Source organism: Hipposideros armiger, unplaced genomic scaffold (genome assembly GCF_001890085.2).
Source record: "Hipposideros armiger isolate ML-2016 unplaced genomic scaffold, ASM189008v1 scaffold_12, whole genome shotgun sequence".
NCBI lineage: Eukaryota > Metazoa > Chordata > Mammalia > Chiroptera > Hipposideridae > Hipposideros > Hipposideros armiger.
Window position 1 is genome coordinate 2,090,874 of NW_017731362.1, and position 15,896 is coordinate 2,106,769.

The 15,896-nt window shown below is 35.3% G+C and overlaps 1 protein-coding gene across 3 annotated transcripts in view; it reads right to left on the reverse strand.

Moving 5' to 3' along the window:
• Positions 1 to 15,896, reverse strand: part of FAM227B (family with sequence similarity 227 member B) — a 190,177-nt gene that overhangs the window by 28,388 nt on the left and 145,893 nt on the right. For all 3 annotated transcript variants that reach the window (XM_019664673.1, XM_019664680.1, XM_019664687.1), the window contains exons 10-11: positions 7,436 to 7,533; positions 3,291 to 3,451 (exon numbers count right to left, since the gene is read on the reverse strand). In XM_019664673.1, the coding sequence (XP_019520218.1) occupies positions 3,291 to 3,451; positions 7,436 to 7,533 (259 nt within the window). The remainder of the gene's footprint in view (positions 1 to 3,290; positions 3,452 to 7,435; positions 7,534 to 15,896) is intronic.

Genomic DNA, 15,896 nt, shown 5'->3' on the forward strand with positions numbered 1-15,896 from the left:
ATTCATTTAAATCAGACTTTTGCTGAAATATTGTGAGTTATCTACTGATGTATAACAAATTACCCCCAAAACATGGCAGCTTAAAACAACAAACATGTTATTGCACAGCTTCTGTGGGTCTGGAGTCTGGGCATGGCTCAGCTGGATACTTCTGGCTCAGTGTCCTTCACAGGCTGCAGTCACCTCCAAGGCTCAACCGAAGGAGGATCTGGTTTCAAGCTCACTCACGTGGTTATTGACAATATTTACTTCCTCATGGGTTTTTTTTTTCCTCATGGGACTAAGGGTCTCAGTTTCTTACTGGTTGTTAGATGGAGGCCTTCCTCCCTTCCCTGCCAAGTAGGTTTCTCTCCTGGTCAACTTAGAACATGGTATATGATTTCCCTCAGAATGCTTTGTGAGGGCAAGCAAGAAAAGTCGAGCAGGGCTGATGTCAGTTTTTGCAACTGAATCTCAGAGGTGATATACCATTATATTTGCCATACCCTATTTGTTAGAAGGAAGTCAAAATTTCAGCCCACACACAATGGGAAGGCATTACATAAGGCCATGAATACCACCAGGAGGTGGGAATCATTGGGGACCACCTTAGAGTTTGCCTACCTCAAATATGATGAACTATATTTGTCTTTTTTTGTTGTTGTCTTTATTTATCTCCTTCTCTACTTTCTCCACTCCCTCACTCTGCATAGATACACTCACTGCAAGCTGTTGCTTCTGCACTCCAGGAAAGCTATAGGACTACAGTAAGTCCAGAGAAAACTACTAAAAATGTTCTGTATTCTGAACAGTTTCAAAGTAAAATTTGAGTGAGATGGAGATAAATTCAATGATCTACAGTCATCACAGATACTTATGGGAAATCTGGACACAAACTTCATTGGCAGCTATCACTATCCTGGAGGAAATATTACTGGGCTCTGTCACCAATCATTAGTATCCTGCTCAGAGAGAATTCTAGCCTGGATTACCATGTCAGGAAAGCAGCCATGCTCAGGAAATAGAAGACTCTGTTGCCGGCTCTGCTGCACAAATCACCTGGGCAAGCCACTTAACTCTCTTTGTGCTTTGGTTTCCTCATCTGTAAAGTGGCTGTGATGGGTGCCTGCTCTGCCCACTGCCACAGGACTCCTGCCATTCCCGTGATAATACAGAGGGGGAATTCAATACATGCTTGAAAAAAATTGCCAAGTGCTGATGGATATGAGGCATCATTATTATAATTTTGTTCATCATTATCATTAGATCTAGGAACATTTTTTCTTATAAGCGGGCATTATATTTTACAAGTTCAGTAAGCATCATGGAAAGCCCCATTACTTTCGATTGCATGATTCCTTTCAACTTTTTACAGAATGAGATACAATCCTAAAAGTTTTCACGTTTTAGATTTTCATCTCATTCTTTCTCTACCCTAACACATACACTTTTCCCACATTCTCAGTAAACTGGTGGTATGAATTCTGGCATAGCCGTTGGATAAATCCATGCCCATCAGAAATATAAACACAATCAAAGATTGACATTTTTATAATCACAATAAAAAATAGTTAAAAATAAAAGTAATCTATTATGAAAGGTTTCAAATACCTTTCAAATTTCACTCTAGAGATTAAAAATTTATATTTTAGACATAATCCAAGGTTGATGAGAATCCCTACATCACTACCTAACTTAAAAGTCTTAAAACAGATTGATTTTCCCTATAGTTTGCCTTTCTCCTAGTGTTCCGGAGCCATTCAAGTTAATTTCATGTGCTTGTGGTCAGTGAGGCTCTAGAGGTTGTCTTGACTGCAATGTGGGAGAAGAAGCATCGTATGAAGAGCTCTGAGAATCTGCTAGAGCAGTGGTCTCCACACTTTCTTGATCACATATCTCATGAGTAAAAGCTACATAAGCACATGCCCATATAGGTATAATTTTTAATTTATAAATTATATACACATCAACCTGTATTAATATATTATGCACATTATAAAAGATACACAGGATGTGATAGAAAACAGTGAGATGAAATAAAATATTTTAAAAATAAAATTTAACAGTTACTAATGGCACACCAAATCTTTTGTCCTCAATTTGTAGAGGTTTGTATTGGTGCCTAGACAGTTGGTTTATAAATGCCTTGCAAATTAAACTGATATACTACCATTTGATAATATTGAAAAGTGTAAGGCACCTAGGGCTAGATTTGTTGTTTATAAAATGATGTATATCTATATTACAAATAGTCTTTTTGAATATTTTTATTTTTATATTTTTGGCCTACATCCTGGCGGAACTGAATAGGTCACCATTTATTTCATTTCTTATTGTGGCTGGAAATGAGCTCCCTCAAAGAGCAGGGGAAATATTGCTCTGCCATTTCTTTCCTTTTTAAAAAAAATTTATTCTTGCATCAATCCACTGTTCTTTTCAGAAATCTTCTAAAGCTACTGGTCTATGAGTGAGTTGTTAATTTAGTTAAAACTAGATGATATAATCTATAAATTTGCTTACACACCCAAACAAAACATCACTATGTTGTGACACTCAGAAAACAACATGAGAGCAAAGATACCATCATGATCCCTCAACATAGTAGAGTCCAGACTAAAATATCAGCTGAGTGGGGGTACCCCTTTACTAAATATTAGTAAAGTGAGACTTCTTTTATATTTTTCAAGATAGAAATATCTGTAAATAAGAGTCCTGATATTTTTTTCCTTCATCCAGAGCTATGTACGCTTCAGTATTAGATCCCTTCGGGGTTCATGTGAGTCCCCAATGAGGCCAGGATGGGTTATGTAGCAGGAGCACAGGGGTGCAAACAGAACTCTGCCCTCCACAGACCCCCCTTCTGCTGCAACTAAAGAGCTCCCATTTCATTTATTTTATATCTTACACATGAAGTTTTTAAATAAATTTTCATTGGAATGAAGGATTCCATAGCTAACGCGTGTTTGAAACTCTGTCCTAGAGAAGCCTAGAAACCCATTCCCCACAGTTCCAACAAATGTTTGAAACTGAACCCTGAACAGTAAGTTACAAAGATAGTCTTTTATTAAAGAACTAAATATACCAGTTTTTAAAGTTATGCTTGTTTTATTTTTCCTACACGCCAAATCACAGCCTTAGATCCAAAAGAGAAAGTAACTAAACATGTTATAAAAGTTTTGAACATAATTAAATGCTAAATAAAAAGCATTGGTTAAAAAATGCATTATTTTTTTCTTAATTGACACATTTAGTAAACAGTTTTGAATATTTTAGAAATAGATCATATTAAAGCAAAGTTTTAAAAAGGATATGGTTCTTGCAATATTTCAGTGAGTTTAATCTTGGTTTTTCTAGGGCCTTTGGAAATACTAGCTAGGTCATGCATCTGAAGATAATATAAAATCAGTGGACTCTGACTTCCAATATTGAAGAGCACACGGTTAAACTCTGGACCAATGCTAGCATAATGGGACTATGAAGGGAAGAAAGAAACCAAATCAGTTATTACCTTTGTGTGTTTTTAAAGAACTGTAAATAAAATATAAGTGCATTATAACTATAAATAAAATGACCATCTAGGATATTAAAGTAAATACAAGTAAATTTTGCAAAGCATCTTCTTAATTAAAGAAATCTACTAATGTATGAGTCTATGAGTATGGGCAGTTAAGCTCTCCTAGCCTTTTGCTTTATCAGCAAGCTTAAACATAGGTCAATAGAGACTATCCTGTCTGAAAAATAGAAAGAAAAAAGAATGAAGAAAATGAACAGGATCCTAGAAAAAATATATGAAGAAATAATGACTGAAACTTTCCAAATTTCATGAAAAATACAACCAAGAAGCTTAACTTCAAGTCGGATAAATTCACACCTAGACGTATAGTCAAAGTATTGAAAGACAAAGACAAAAAGAAAAATCTCAAAAACAGCAAGAGAAAAACAACATATAAGGGAGCCTTAATAAGATTAACAGCTGGCTTCTCATTAGAACAAATGGGGCCAGAGGCAATTGGATAACATAATCAAAGTGCTGATGGAAAACAGACAAACAAACAAACACACAAAACCTGTTGACTATGAATTCTATATCAGGGAAACAGCAACCATAAATATAATCACTCCAAGATTCTATTATTGACGTCTTGTGGGGAAACAAGATCAGTATAGCAACTACTTGTAAGTATTTTCTCAATTTTTTGTAAGGCCTAAATGAGAGATTTATTATTGATTCCATTTCCTGTGGGAAATAAGATTTTATTCTTATTTGTTTTTACTGATACATAAAATTCTCTTTTGTTTCCTTTGCTTATGGTTACTTTTTCATTGTATTCATTCATAGCTGCTCCAGAATTATTTTAAAAAGTGAGACTATAATAATCAAAAGCAATTCTTTGATGGTGAAAATTTAATGTCAATATCAGATGTATTTTTCATGATGTAAATCATTTCCTTCATCTTAATCTCCCAATTTACATCAGGTTATATCTAGCCTGATCCTTATTTTTTAATTTTTATTTTTAAAGATTTTATTGGGGAGTTGGGAGAGGGGAACAATGTAAGGGAATTGGGGAAGGGTAACAGCCAAGTTGTCGTCCTTCAATCTTAATTGCGGAGGGTGCAGCTAGCTCAGCTCCAAGTCTAGTCGCCATCCAGCTGACTGTCGCCAGCTCGCGGCTGCTCAGCTCAAGGTACTACTGTGTTCAATCTTCGTTGCTAGTGGGCGCAGCCCACCATCCCATGAGGGAGTCGAACTGGAAACTTTGTTGTTAGGGTCACATGCTCTCACCAGCTGAGCCATCCTGCTACCTGTTGGCAGCTCAGTGGCAGCTCAGCTCGGGCACAGCTCACTGGCCCATGTGGGAATTGAACCGGCAATCCTGTTGCTCAGAACTAGCACGCTTAACCAACTGAGCCACTCGTCCGGCCCTCTAGCCTGATCTTTAAATTGCATGCAAAACCAGGCCAAGCTGTATGTAGATTAAAAGGAAATTTTGCCTGTCTCAAAAGATCATTTTATGACTGTTCCCTGGCTTCTGCCTTGGGTATTGTAAAATAGAAACTCTATCTTACTGAAGTACTAGAAATAGACATTTTTGTTATTTTTTTTCCCTTCAGTTACCAGTTTTTAACTTACGCGAACCACAGTTCACAGCTCCTTCTTTCTCTATGAGGAGCCATGATTTTTAAGGATAATTCAACCAGGCAAGAGCAGAACTAGTATTAAATACAAATCCAATGTTTTGTGGAGCCTTAGTCATTTTCTTAGATACTTCAAAGCAGAAGGTCCCATGTTGCCCAAAGACCTTTTGCTGGAGACATTCCAAATAGCCAAAACAATTAACAGAAGCCCACTGCTTCCATTCACCCGACAAAAGATATGACATAAAATTGTCAGAGAACTTTGATTCCATAAACAGGACTTAGAGTCAAAAATCAACCTAGTACTACATTTGAAGACCCAAGCAATCCTATAAACTTTGAAAGGGTCACAAGGGATGATCCAGGAAGTCCAAGGGATCTTTTTTCTGTTAGTGCTCGATTTTCTGTTAATTTACTAAAGGATAATTGCTAACAATGACCATAAAGCTAAACTTAGAGTTTTTGAGGTTTTAATGTGTGTCTTGCTGATGTTCATATGCGTATTCAGCATTTGGACAACCCTGGGGCTTAAAAAATTCTTCTTTATGTTGAACTGAAATCTGTCTCCCTATAGCTTTCACTTAGTGCTAAAAGTAAAATACTTTTTGGTTTGTATTGGTGAAAAAACATTATTGAGCCACACAGAAAGTCTAATCCTGCTTTCTTACAGTAGCGCTCTACATATTTGAAAACAGTTAATAAGGCCTTCAGGGTTTTTTCTTTTCTAGTGGAAATGTCTTTAAATATTTTGGCCATTTCTCAAATAATATGGTTTCATAGTCCTTCATCATCCTGGTTATATTCTGTTAAGAATGCTTCTGTTTACACCCTTTTACAATGCAACTCTCCAAAATGAATATAATATACAATTATTGTCAAATTAGCATAGAGTAAAGCCCACATGTCTATTTTGAATAGTGCAAGAATACAGTAGATTTTGGGGTCAACAACATTCTACTGTTGACACATACAGAACTTATTGTTAAAATCAATTTACAAATCTTTCCAGATGCCCCTAAGCCAAGGCTTTATTATATTATACTTATCCAGTTGTAATTTTGGATCTTTATACTTTTTCTACAATAAAAGTTTATCTTCTAAGATTAGGCCTATTACTCTAGCCTGTTGTGAATTTTTGGTCATCCAATGTTTTCATAATTCTTCCAAGCTTTATGACTTCTACATATCTAATAAAAATGGCAACCATATTTTTATCCAAGCTATTAATAAAGTAATCTGCATGGAGCACAGCCAATAATGCAACACCATGGTATACTACCAAAGATGTGTCTGCAATTTACATTCTATTTTTTAATAGTGTCATCTGGAAAAGGTTGTTCAGTCCGTTACAAATCCACCTGTCCATATTTCTTCAACCGTAAGCAAGGTATAAAAGACCACTTTTAGTGCTAGTTGAAGATCAGACATACAATTTTACTACATTTCCCTGATTTCTAAATCTGGCAATCTCCCCCCACCCTCCCACCCCCAAAATGGTGTCCTAATTTGGATCCCAAATTGAGTCCTCGAGATCACCATTTTCTAACCTAAATACTGTACTTACAAATCATCCTTGGCAGCACTGTGAAGGTTGGAAAGAGATTTTATATTCCTAGATTATTAGAGGGCAGAAAATATGTGAATACTGGCTTTGAGAAAGTAGTTTTTATATAGGCATAATTTAAAATTTAAAATAATAGACTTGTCTAGATAATTTAGGCAAAATTTTAGCAATAATGACAGCAACAGATTTAAAACCTAATTGTCTAACAAGTTAAGAGATCAAATTCAGAATTTCAAGCCAATAACCTCATCAAATCTTGACTAAAGCAACACAAGGTGGTAAGTCCATAAAAATCTCTATTTTGGAGGCACCTTCAGGAAAGTGGAGAAACATAGTATTTACAACTTAAGAGGAACAGTCTTTACATGTAGTCAGTTATGCTAGGACTGTGGCTTAAGAGGTGGGGACAGGCCAACCATTGCCGAAAACTCCCTTGATGTTTTCCCAACTTTGATGCTTGTTGAGATCAGAGCCATGTCTGTATGTCAATTCAAGGACTAGCAGTGCCAGAGCATGAAAAAAGATAAATACTGTGGGGTTTTTTTCTCATTAGAGATGGGGATTTTTCACAGAAAAAAATAAAACATTTTAATATTAAGATTAACCTCTCCAATAAATCACTTTTGATCATTAATATTTTTCTAAAATATATATCAAGAATGAAATAACTAACATTGCCTATGTGAAGCTGTTGAACTAATTATACTGCAAATAAAAAAAGTAAGGACATTTTTAAAAATAATGACTCCAAACCTTTGTTGTTCGTCTTGTTAATCTTGATTCTTCCTTGGATGTAGGTGTTATATATGCTCTTGGGTTCTTCAAAATTTCCACCATATTGAAGTCTATAGCTAAAACAGAAAACAAAATACTTTCTTAAATTCTGGTATTTTTTTCTTCACATAAAGGCATGATACCCCCTTTTCCTCCTAGCAAAGCATCCTAAACATGGAGAGAAGCAAAGATGGTTGAGAGGGGTTTAGGATGTTGTTATAGCTTGCCCCAGTCAAAGGAAATGAATATTCCATCTCATTTTTACTTAATAGGACTTCTGAGTTTAAAGCCTTGAGACATTAAAATATATTAAGTATTAGCCTGAAATACTAGAGGTAAGTGGGCATTTATCTCTGGCAGAGATTAAAGAATTGGTTAACAAGGGACTTGCATTTTAAATTTTTGAGTAGGACCAAGGTTAGATTAAGTTGGAGTTAGAAAGGGCAAGAGAGGTAGTAAACCATATACAAAAATACTTTGGTTTGTGAGCATAATTCATTCCGGAAACAAACTACTTGTATTGCAAGACATCGCTCATTTACCATGTTAAAATGTATTAGAAATGTTTGCTCATCTTGTGGAACACTCGCAAACCAAGTTACTCACAATCCAAGGTTTTACTGCATTTTCTTTAAAACTTGCTCAAAAACATATAACCTCTTATGGAGGGAAATCAGGCAATATTTACCAAAAATACATATTTTCCCTTTGACCCAGCAATTTCTCTTCTGAGAATATATCCTACATGACCTCCTACATAAGCATGAAAGAACATATGTACAAGTTTATTGATTGTGGCATAATTTGTAAAAGTGATTATAAACAACCCATGTATTTAGAAGTCAAGTACTGGTTGAATAAACTAAGGCACCCCCATTTGAAGGAATAGTATGCAGGTGTAAAAAGAAATGAGGAAGATCCCCATACTGATATGAAGAGACCTATAGCTCATATCATTAAGTGATAAAAGCAAGTGAACAGAGTATAGAGTATATTATTTGATTGACAGTATACACTATGCTACCTTTAGTATAAAAGAGAGAAAATAAGAGTACCTATTGTATTTGCCTACATTTGTATAAAGAAATACTGGAAAGATAAATAAGAAATTAATAAAAATATTCCCTTTGCAAGGAATAATTAAAAAAATAAAACTTGCTCAATTTTGAATAATTCTTTAATATACATTTAGATGATATTACCTAATTTCTAGTTTCTATGAACAGATATAGTAATAATAAAAAAAATTTCTACAATCAATAATGTTGTAAGTATTTCTTAGGGGGCCAGATGGACCCATGTCCTTTTGGGGAGTCCACTTCATAGTTGATGTAGAGGCCTGACCACCGCATTGTATTTCTGAAACTGATGTTGAATAATACTGTATGTCAACTATAATTATATATACATATAACCTCAGGACATGGAGTAGAGTGCGGGAACGGATTCAATGGAATTGTAATAGATAAGCATGATATTGGGGGTGAGAGGGCAATAGATGGGGGGAGGGGGGTTGTTACTTTGTGAGGGTGAAAAGGGTAACTATTGCATTGTTCTGTACACCTGAAACTAACAATAAAAAAAAAATTAAAAAAAAAAGATCAAAGGGCAAAAAGAAAAGTTAGAAGCCTGAACAGTTTCTACAGTGTTGATAGTTCCCACAATTTAATAATAATTAATAGTTAAGTAGGTGATGATATGTTTTTGAAATTACAGTCACAAAGTTATTGCCATACAGCTTAGAATTTTGTAGAAGGTTTTGAATTTTACTTTCCATTATAAGAATATTCGTGAATAGAAAATTCATGGATCTGGAATCTATTCTTTTATTGAAAGTTACATTAATTTTAAATTTAACTTTATAGGATAAATTGTCCAAATTTGCTACTGATAAAGAATGAAAGATAGATTTGGGAAATAATGTTTTATTGCTTCATTTTGGAGAAAAGTTAAAAACGAATAGTCTGAGTTTGTTGAACTTCCTTTAAAATTTGTATTCCCGTTCATGTTACGATACTCTGTGAGAATAAATTTTTCTACTATAAATGTTACTAAAACAAAACACAGAAACATCTTGCCCAAGAGTAATGTCATTGTCAATTCAACTTATTGCTAAATTAACATGCAAGAAGTATGTTTACTTATTGCGTTAAAAAACCTTAAATATTAATACACATGGTGTTCATTAAAAATGTGCATAGGCATTTAATACGTGAAGTTACTATTTCATCTCTAACTTTTCATTAGTTTCTAATTGCAGAGAGACAGAAAGCTATAACAGTGATTCTCTATAGTTATAGCCTATGCATACATTAAATGATCAATATAAGCTGAAAAAAAAATAAAATAAAAAATAAAATAAAATAAATTTCTACTTTGTGTCCACTGTACCCACAATAAAATCCTTACTTTTCAGATCACTTGATTTGGGCATTTATCTTGACATTTTGGGGAGGCTACTTCTTTCTATTACTTTTTCTATAAATTATACCTGTGTCTTCAAGGACTAAATCATTGCCCAGACAAGTTATAGATATAAGACACAAGTGATTAATTTTTAAGTATTTCTATGATTTTTGTATGAAGAACTAAGTGACAAGTATTTTAAATAAGGAACTGGTGTATTTATGAATTAAGGCTCTGTGGTGCCAAACATTACAAATGTAAAACAAGGTTTTAAATTTGGCTTGATTAAAGGTATTGTTGAAGAAAACTGGACCCATTTTAAGTTTTTCATGTAGAATAGGAAATATATTTTAAAATCAACCATTAAATGGGTTCTGAAGCAAAAATGGAAACATATTGCACTGATCAGAGCAAAAATAAATGAAATAGAGATTAATAATACAATAGAAAAGATCCATGAAAATAACTAGTTTACTGAAAAGATAAACAAAATAGAAAAACCTTAAGCCTGACTCACCAAGAAAAAAAGAGAAGACTCAAATAAAATCAGAAATGAAAGAGAAGGTATTCCAACTAATACCACTGAAAGGATTATAAGAGAATATTATGAACAATTATTTGCTAACAAATTGAATAACCTAGAAGACATGGATAAATTTCTAGAAACTTGCAATCTAACAAAGATTGAATCAAGAAGAAATAGCCTGAACAGAGCAATAAAAAATAAGGAGATTAAAGTTGTAATAAAAAATCTCTCAACAAAGAAAAGCCCAGGACCAGATGGTACGATGGCTGAATCCTATCAAAATTGCAATGATGAATTAACACCAATCCTTTAAAAACTCTTCCAAAAAAACAGGAGGAAAGGGAACACTTCCAAATGCATTTTGAGGCCAGCATCACTCTGATACCAAAGCCAGATAAATACACTGCAAAAAAATAAAACTATAAGCCAATATCTCTGATGAGCGAGCAGAGACACAAAATTCCACAGCATAATGCTAGCAAACCAAATTTAACAACACATCAAAAAGCTTATACACCATGACCAAGTGAGATTTATCTTGGGATGCAAGGTTAGTTTAACATATGCAAATCAGTCAATGTGATAAGCTACATTAACAGAATAAAAAATAAAAACCACATGTTTATCTCAATAGATGCAGAAAAAGAATTTGACAAAGTTCAACATTCATTTATGATAATAACTCTCAATAAAATAGATATAGAAGGGAATGTTCTTCACACAATAAAAGTCATCTATGAAATACCCACAACTAACATCATAATGGGGAAACACTGAAAACTTTTTCTCCAATATCCATTACAAGACAAGGATGCCCACTGTTGCCATTTCAATATAGCACTGGAATTACTAGCAAGAACAATCAGATAAGAAAAAAAAGCATCAAAATTGGAAAGAAAGAAATGAAATTATTTCTGTTTGCAGATGACATAATTTTATATGTAAAAACCCTAATTTTATATGTAAAAACACCCCATTCAAAAACTGTTAGAATAGGGCCGGCCGAGTGGCTCAGTTGGTTAAGAGCTCGCTCAAGAGTTTGAGCTCTGAGCAACAGCGGTTTGAGTCTAGCCCGAGCTGAGCAGCCGCTGAGCTGCCAACAGGTAGAAGGATGGCTCAGCTAAAAAAACAAAAACAAAAAAAACTGTTAGAATAAATGAATTCAGTAAAGTTGCACGACACAAAATCAATATAAAAAATCAGTTGGTTTTTTTTTCACATCAACAATAATCTATTCAAAGAGGAAATCAAGAAAACAATCCCATTTATGATAGCATCAGAGAGAATAAAATATTTAAGAATAAATTTAACCATGGAGTTGAAAGATCTACACAGTAAAAACTATAATACATTGATGAAAGAAACTGATGAAGACATAAATAAATGGAAAGGTATCTCATGTTAATGGATTAAAAAAATTAATATTTTTTAAATGTCCACATTAAAAAGTAATATACAGACTCAATGTAAACCCTATCAAAATTCAAATGGCATTTTTTCACAGAAATCAAAAAAACTACCATTTAATCAAGCAATCCCTCTTTTGGTTATATACCCAAAGGAAATGAAATCATTATCTCAAAGAGATATCTGCACTCCCATGTTCATTGCAGCATTATTCACAGGAGCCAAGATACGAAAACACCTAAGTGTCTGTCAATGAATAAATGGATATAGAAATATTTATAAAAAACTAAAATAATGTCATTAACCAATGTCACCACAATAATAATACTCATGAGGATGTAAAGTACAGCATAGGTAAGATAGTCAATAATATTGTAATAACTATGTATGGTGTAATAACTATGTATGGTGTCTGATGATACTACACTTATCAGGGTGATCACTTTGTAAATATCAATGTCTAATCACTATGTTTACACCTGAAATTAATATAATATTGTATGACAACTGCAATTAAAAAATGAATTAAAAATAGTTTAGGTTTTAGGCCCAAGATTTTAAAAAAGTAAGTTAATATACCTACTGAAGTATGAATATTTTTCTTAAATCTTACTCTTTATTTTCGTGCTGTGTTTTACATATCCTCTATAGTTACTTTGACAGGATTTAAAAAATTTATTGGCATATTCATTATTGGGACAATGTTTTACATGTTATTCTCTAAATGTTATCCTGTTTTTCAAATCGTAGTTCTTGTTTTTCTTTGAAAAACATCACAGCTATATATACTCATGGTAAAAGTCCCAGCAATCACAGAGAATTTTGAGACCTTGCTCTTCCTCTACAAATTGCTCTGAAAGTATTTGTGCCCTCTCTGGGGGTGCCTCCTCAGACAATTATACTCAGGGATTCGGAGTATTCTCATGCGAGCCCTGTCTCCTCTCTTATTCACCAGGAGAGTGGACCTAAGTTCCATTTGTCCAGTAGTTTAAAGCACACAAATATGAACTTAACCTGTGTTCCTGAAGCAGAGTTGTGTATTAATAGTTAAGCACATAGGCTTTGAAGTAAGGTGGACACAGATTTAAATGCCAGCTCTGCCATTTTGTAGGCTACATGACCTTGGGCAAATTAATTTTTTTTTTTAAGATTTTTATTGGGGAATTGGGGGGATGGGAATAGTGCTGGGGAGTTGGGGGAAGGGGAACAGACAAGTTGCTGTCGTTTTTTTGTTCTTCAGTCTAGTTGTGGAGGACGTTGCTTCACTGGCCCAAGTTGAAACCATCATTACGCTCTTCCCGGGCAAGGCAGATCAGTCGCCGGCTTCTGAACGGCTGCTCACTGCAGCTGCTGGCCGCTCACGCTGGCTGCTGGCTGCACACAGTAGCCCATGGCAACCCACTGCCACATGGGCTGCAGCCTCCACCGTCGCAGGCGACTCATGGCAGCCCAGCTCCAGGTTGAGCTGTTGTTCAGCATCTTAGCTTAGAGGGCAGTGTCACTGGCCCTCATATGTGGGATCCGAACCGGGGCCCTCTGGTGTCCCAAACCAGTTCTTAACCATCGCACCACTCGGCCAGCCCTGCCTATTGTTTTTATTTTTATTTTTTAAAAGATTTTATTGGGGATTTGGGGGAGGGAACAGCGCTGGGGAATCGGGGAAGGGGAACAGACAAGTTGCTGTCCTTTTGTTCTTCAGTCTAGTTGTGGAGGACGTTGCTTCACTGGCCCAAGTTGGCACCATCATTGCGCTCTTCCCGGGCGAGGCAGGTCAGTCACCGGCCATCATCAGATGGCTACTCACGGCGGCTCATGGCAGCTCACGCTGGCTGCCTGCCACTCATGATAGCTTACGGCAGCACACTGCAGACCCACTGCAGCCTACCCATTGCTGGCGACTCACAGCAGCCCAGCTCCAGGTCGAGCTGTTGTTCCCATCTTAGCTGTAGAGGGCACAACATCACTGGCCCATGTAGGATCCAAACTGGCAGCCCTGATGCTCAGAGCTTGCACTCCCAAGCCAACTCAACCAACAAGCCACTCAGCTGGCCTTATTGCCTATTGTTTTAAAGAAGTAGTTTAAACATGTGATATGCAGCATGAACTGACCTTTGTGTACTATCTCATCTTTTGTTTATCCTTTCTTGAAATGGCCTAATGGCTAAGATAACACTGTTAACCTGGTATCGCCAACAGAAAGCATTGCCCTTCAGAAGAGCATAAAATTTGGATTCAGAAATCTAAATTCTAGTTTTAATTTTGCCACAGACTATGTAATCTCCATCAGCCTACTTTACACTTGAGTCTCAACTTCCTCATTTGTAAAACTGACGTCCTTAAAGTAAAATTTAAATTTATGTTCAAATTATGTCCCTTATTTTAAATTATATGAATGTATACATGAGGGAATAGATTAATCTGCCTTGATTAAGTGGGATAAAACCACAAGTATGATTTCTTGAGCTTAAATCTGCTGTTTTCTGTTTATTCATTTATTCATCCATTCCTTCAAGAAATATTTCTTGTAGAATATGTGAAGAACACTACAAGGTTCAAGAGAAGTAAAAGGTACAGTTCCTGGCTTCAGCAGTGAATTATAATCAAACAGGTTGATAAAATATATACAGGTAATATTTGTGAATAATTCAACATCTATTACACAAAGTTAATAGGAGATAAGAGGCAAATAGATTGTATCAGAAATAAAGCTTTTAGAATGAGAGAGAGACTGTGGGATGAGGTTGTCAGAGAAGGCTACTTACAAACTGATCAGATTTGTGGAAATTCAGACATGGAAAAAGAATTAGGCCAATGGAGTGTACAAAGGGCTGAAATTGGGCAACAAGGCATTTGGGCAGGAGCTTAAAAAGACCACCCTGGTTGTCGCAAAAGGTTACCTTAGGAAATGTCCTAAGAATATGAAGAAGAAAAGGAGCAAAGGAGGTTAAGATGGAGTGGTTTTCTAGTGTAAGCAGATTTTTACTATGGGTTTGTCAAGAAATAATGGACTGAACGCAAATCTTTGAGGATGGTTGAAATAATTGGTGGGTAATTATAAGTTCATTTAAGTACTATGGTTGCTTAACAAATGATGTGAGTGATGTGGTTTTACCCTTTAAGTCATAAAGTTGTGAATGAGCCTAATTATTTCAAATTATCATAAACAAAAGAGGAATGAAACAACTCTACCAGTATGAAAATGATGGAGAAGAGAGGAGCCAAGGAATGTATAGCTACCTGTTATTGTAGAGAAAGAAAATGGAGTATTGTATTCAAAATTCAAAACCTTGACATGATGAAATCCAAGTGGTAAAGAATTCACATTTTGGTGAGGTCAGTGTTGTATGATGTATATGAAATACATATTTTTTTTTCAAAATGTTGAGTGGAGGGGTCAAATGTGATGGGAGAAAACTTGCCAGAGCTCATTGTGCTTTCCTCTTCGTGTACATGCTAGATGGAGGGTGCTGTGGTTTACCCATACCATTTCCTCTTCGTTTGGAGCCATTGTGCTCTAATGGGAAAAATGCTAGCAGAAATTTTAGTGACGCAGTGTCAGGTCCCCATCCTTTCACCAAAATCTTTCCATCACAATGTTTACTGCAAGTTAGATTTCTGTACAGAACAAAGAAACTAGCATTTTATAATTATTTAAAAAATAAATTATAAGTTCTTAAACCTCTTCCATGGGTGGATTCTCAATATTCACGACTAACAATACGCCTTAAAGTAAGTCCATACTCCACAATCAAATCTGCAATATTTGGTTCTGCTTTTAATTAAAGCAAGCTCTTCTAAGTGAAAGAGAAATTAATAGTTAAAATGAATGACTAGAATAAGAATTGGCTCTTATAAGGCTGGGAATCCCAGATTCTTTGATCTGACTACCACTAAGCTCCTACCCTGACTAACTTAACCCAAACTTAATCAAATCAGTCATACCAAGAGAAGGAATACTGTCAGAAGTTTCATTTGCAGAACCATGAGACACTAATAAAATCTATGGAAGGTCTGAAGCAGTTAGTATCTTGGGAATACCTGTCATTCTTAATGACACTCAGGGGGAAGGACTGAGTACTACAGCAACACGATCTAAGAACC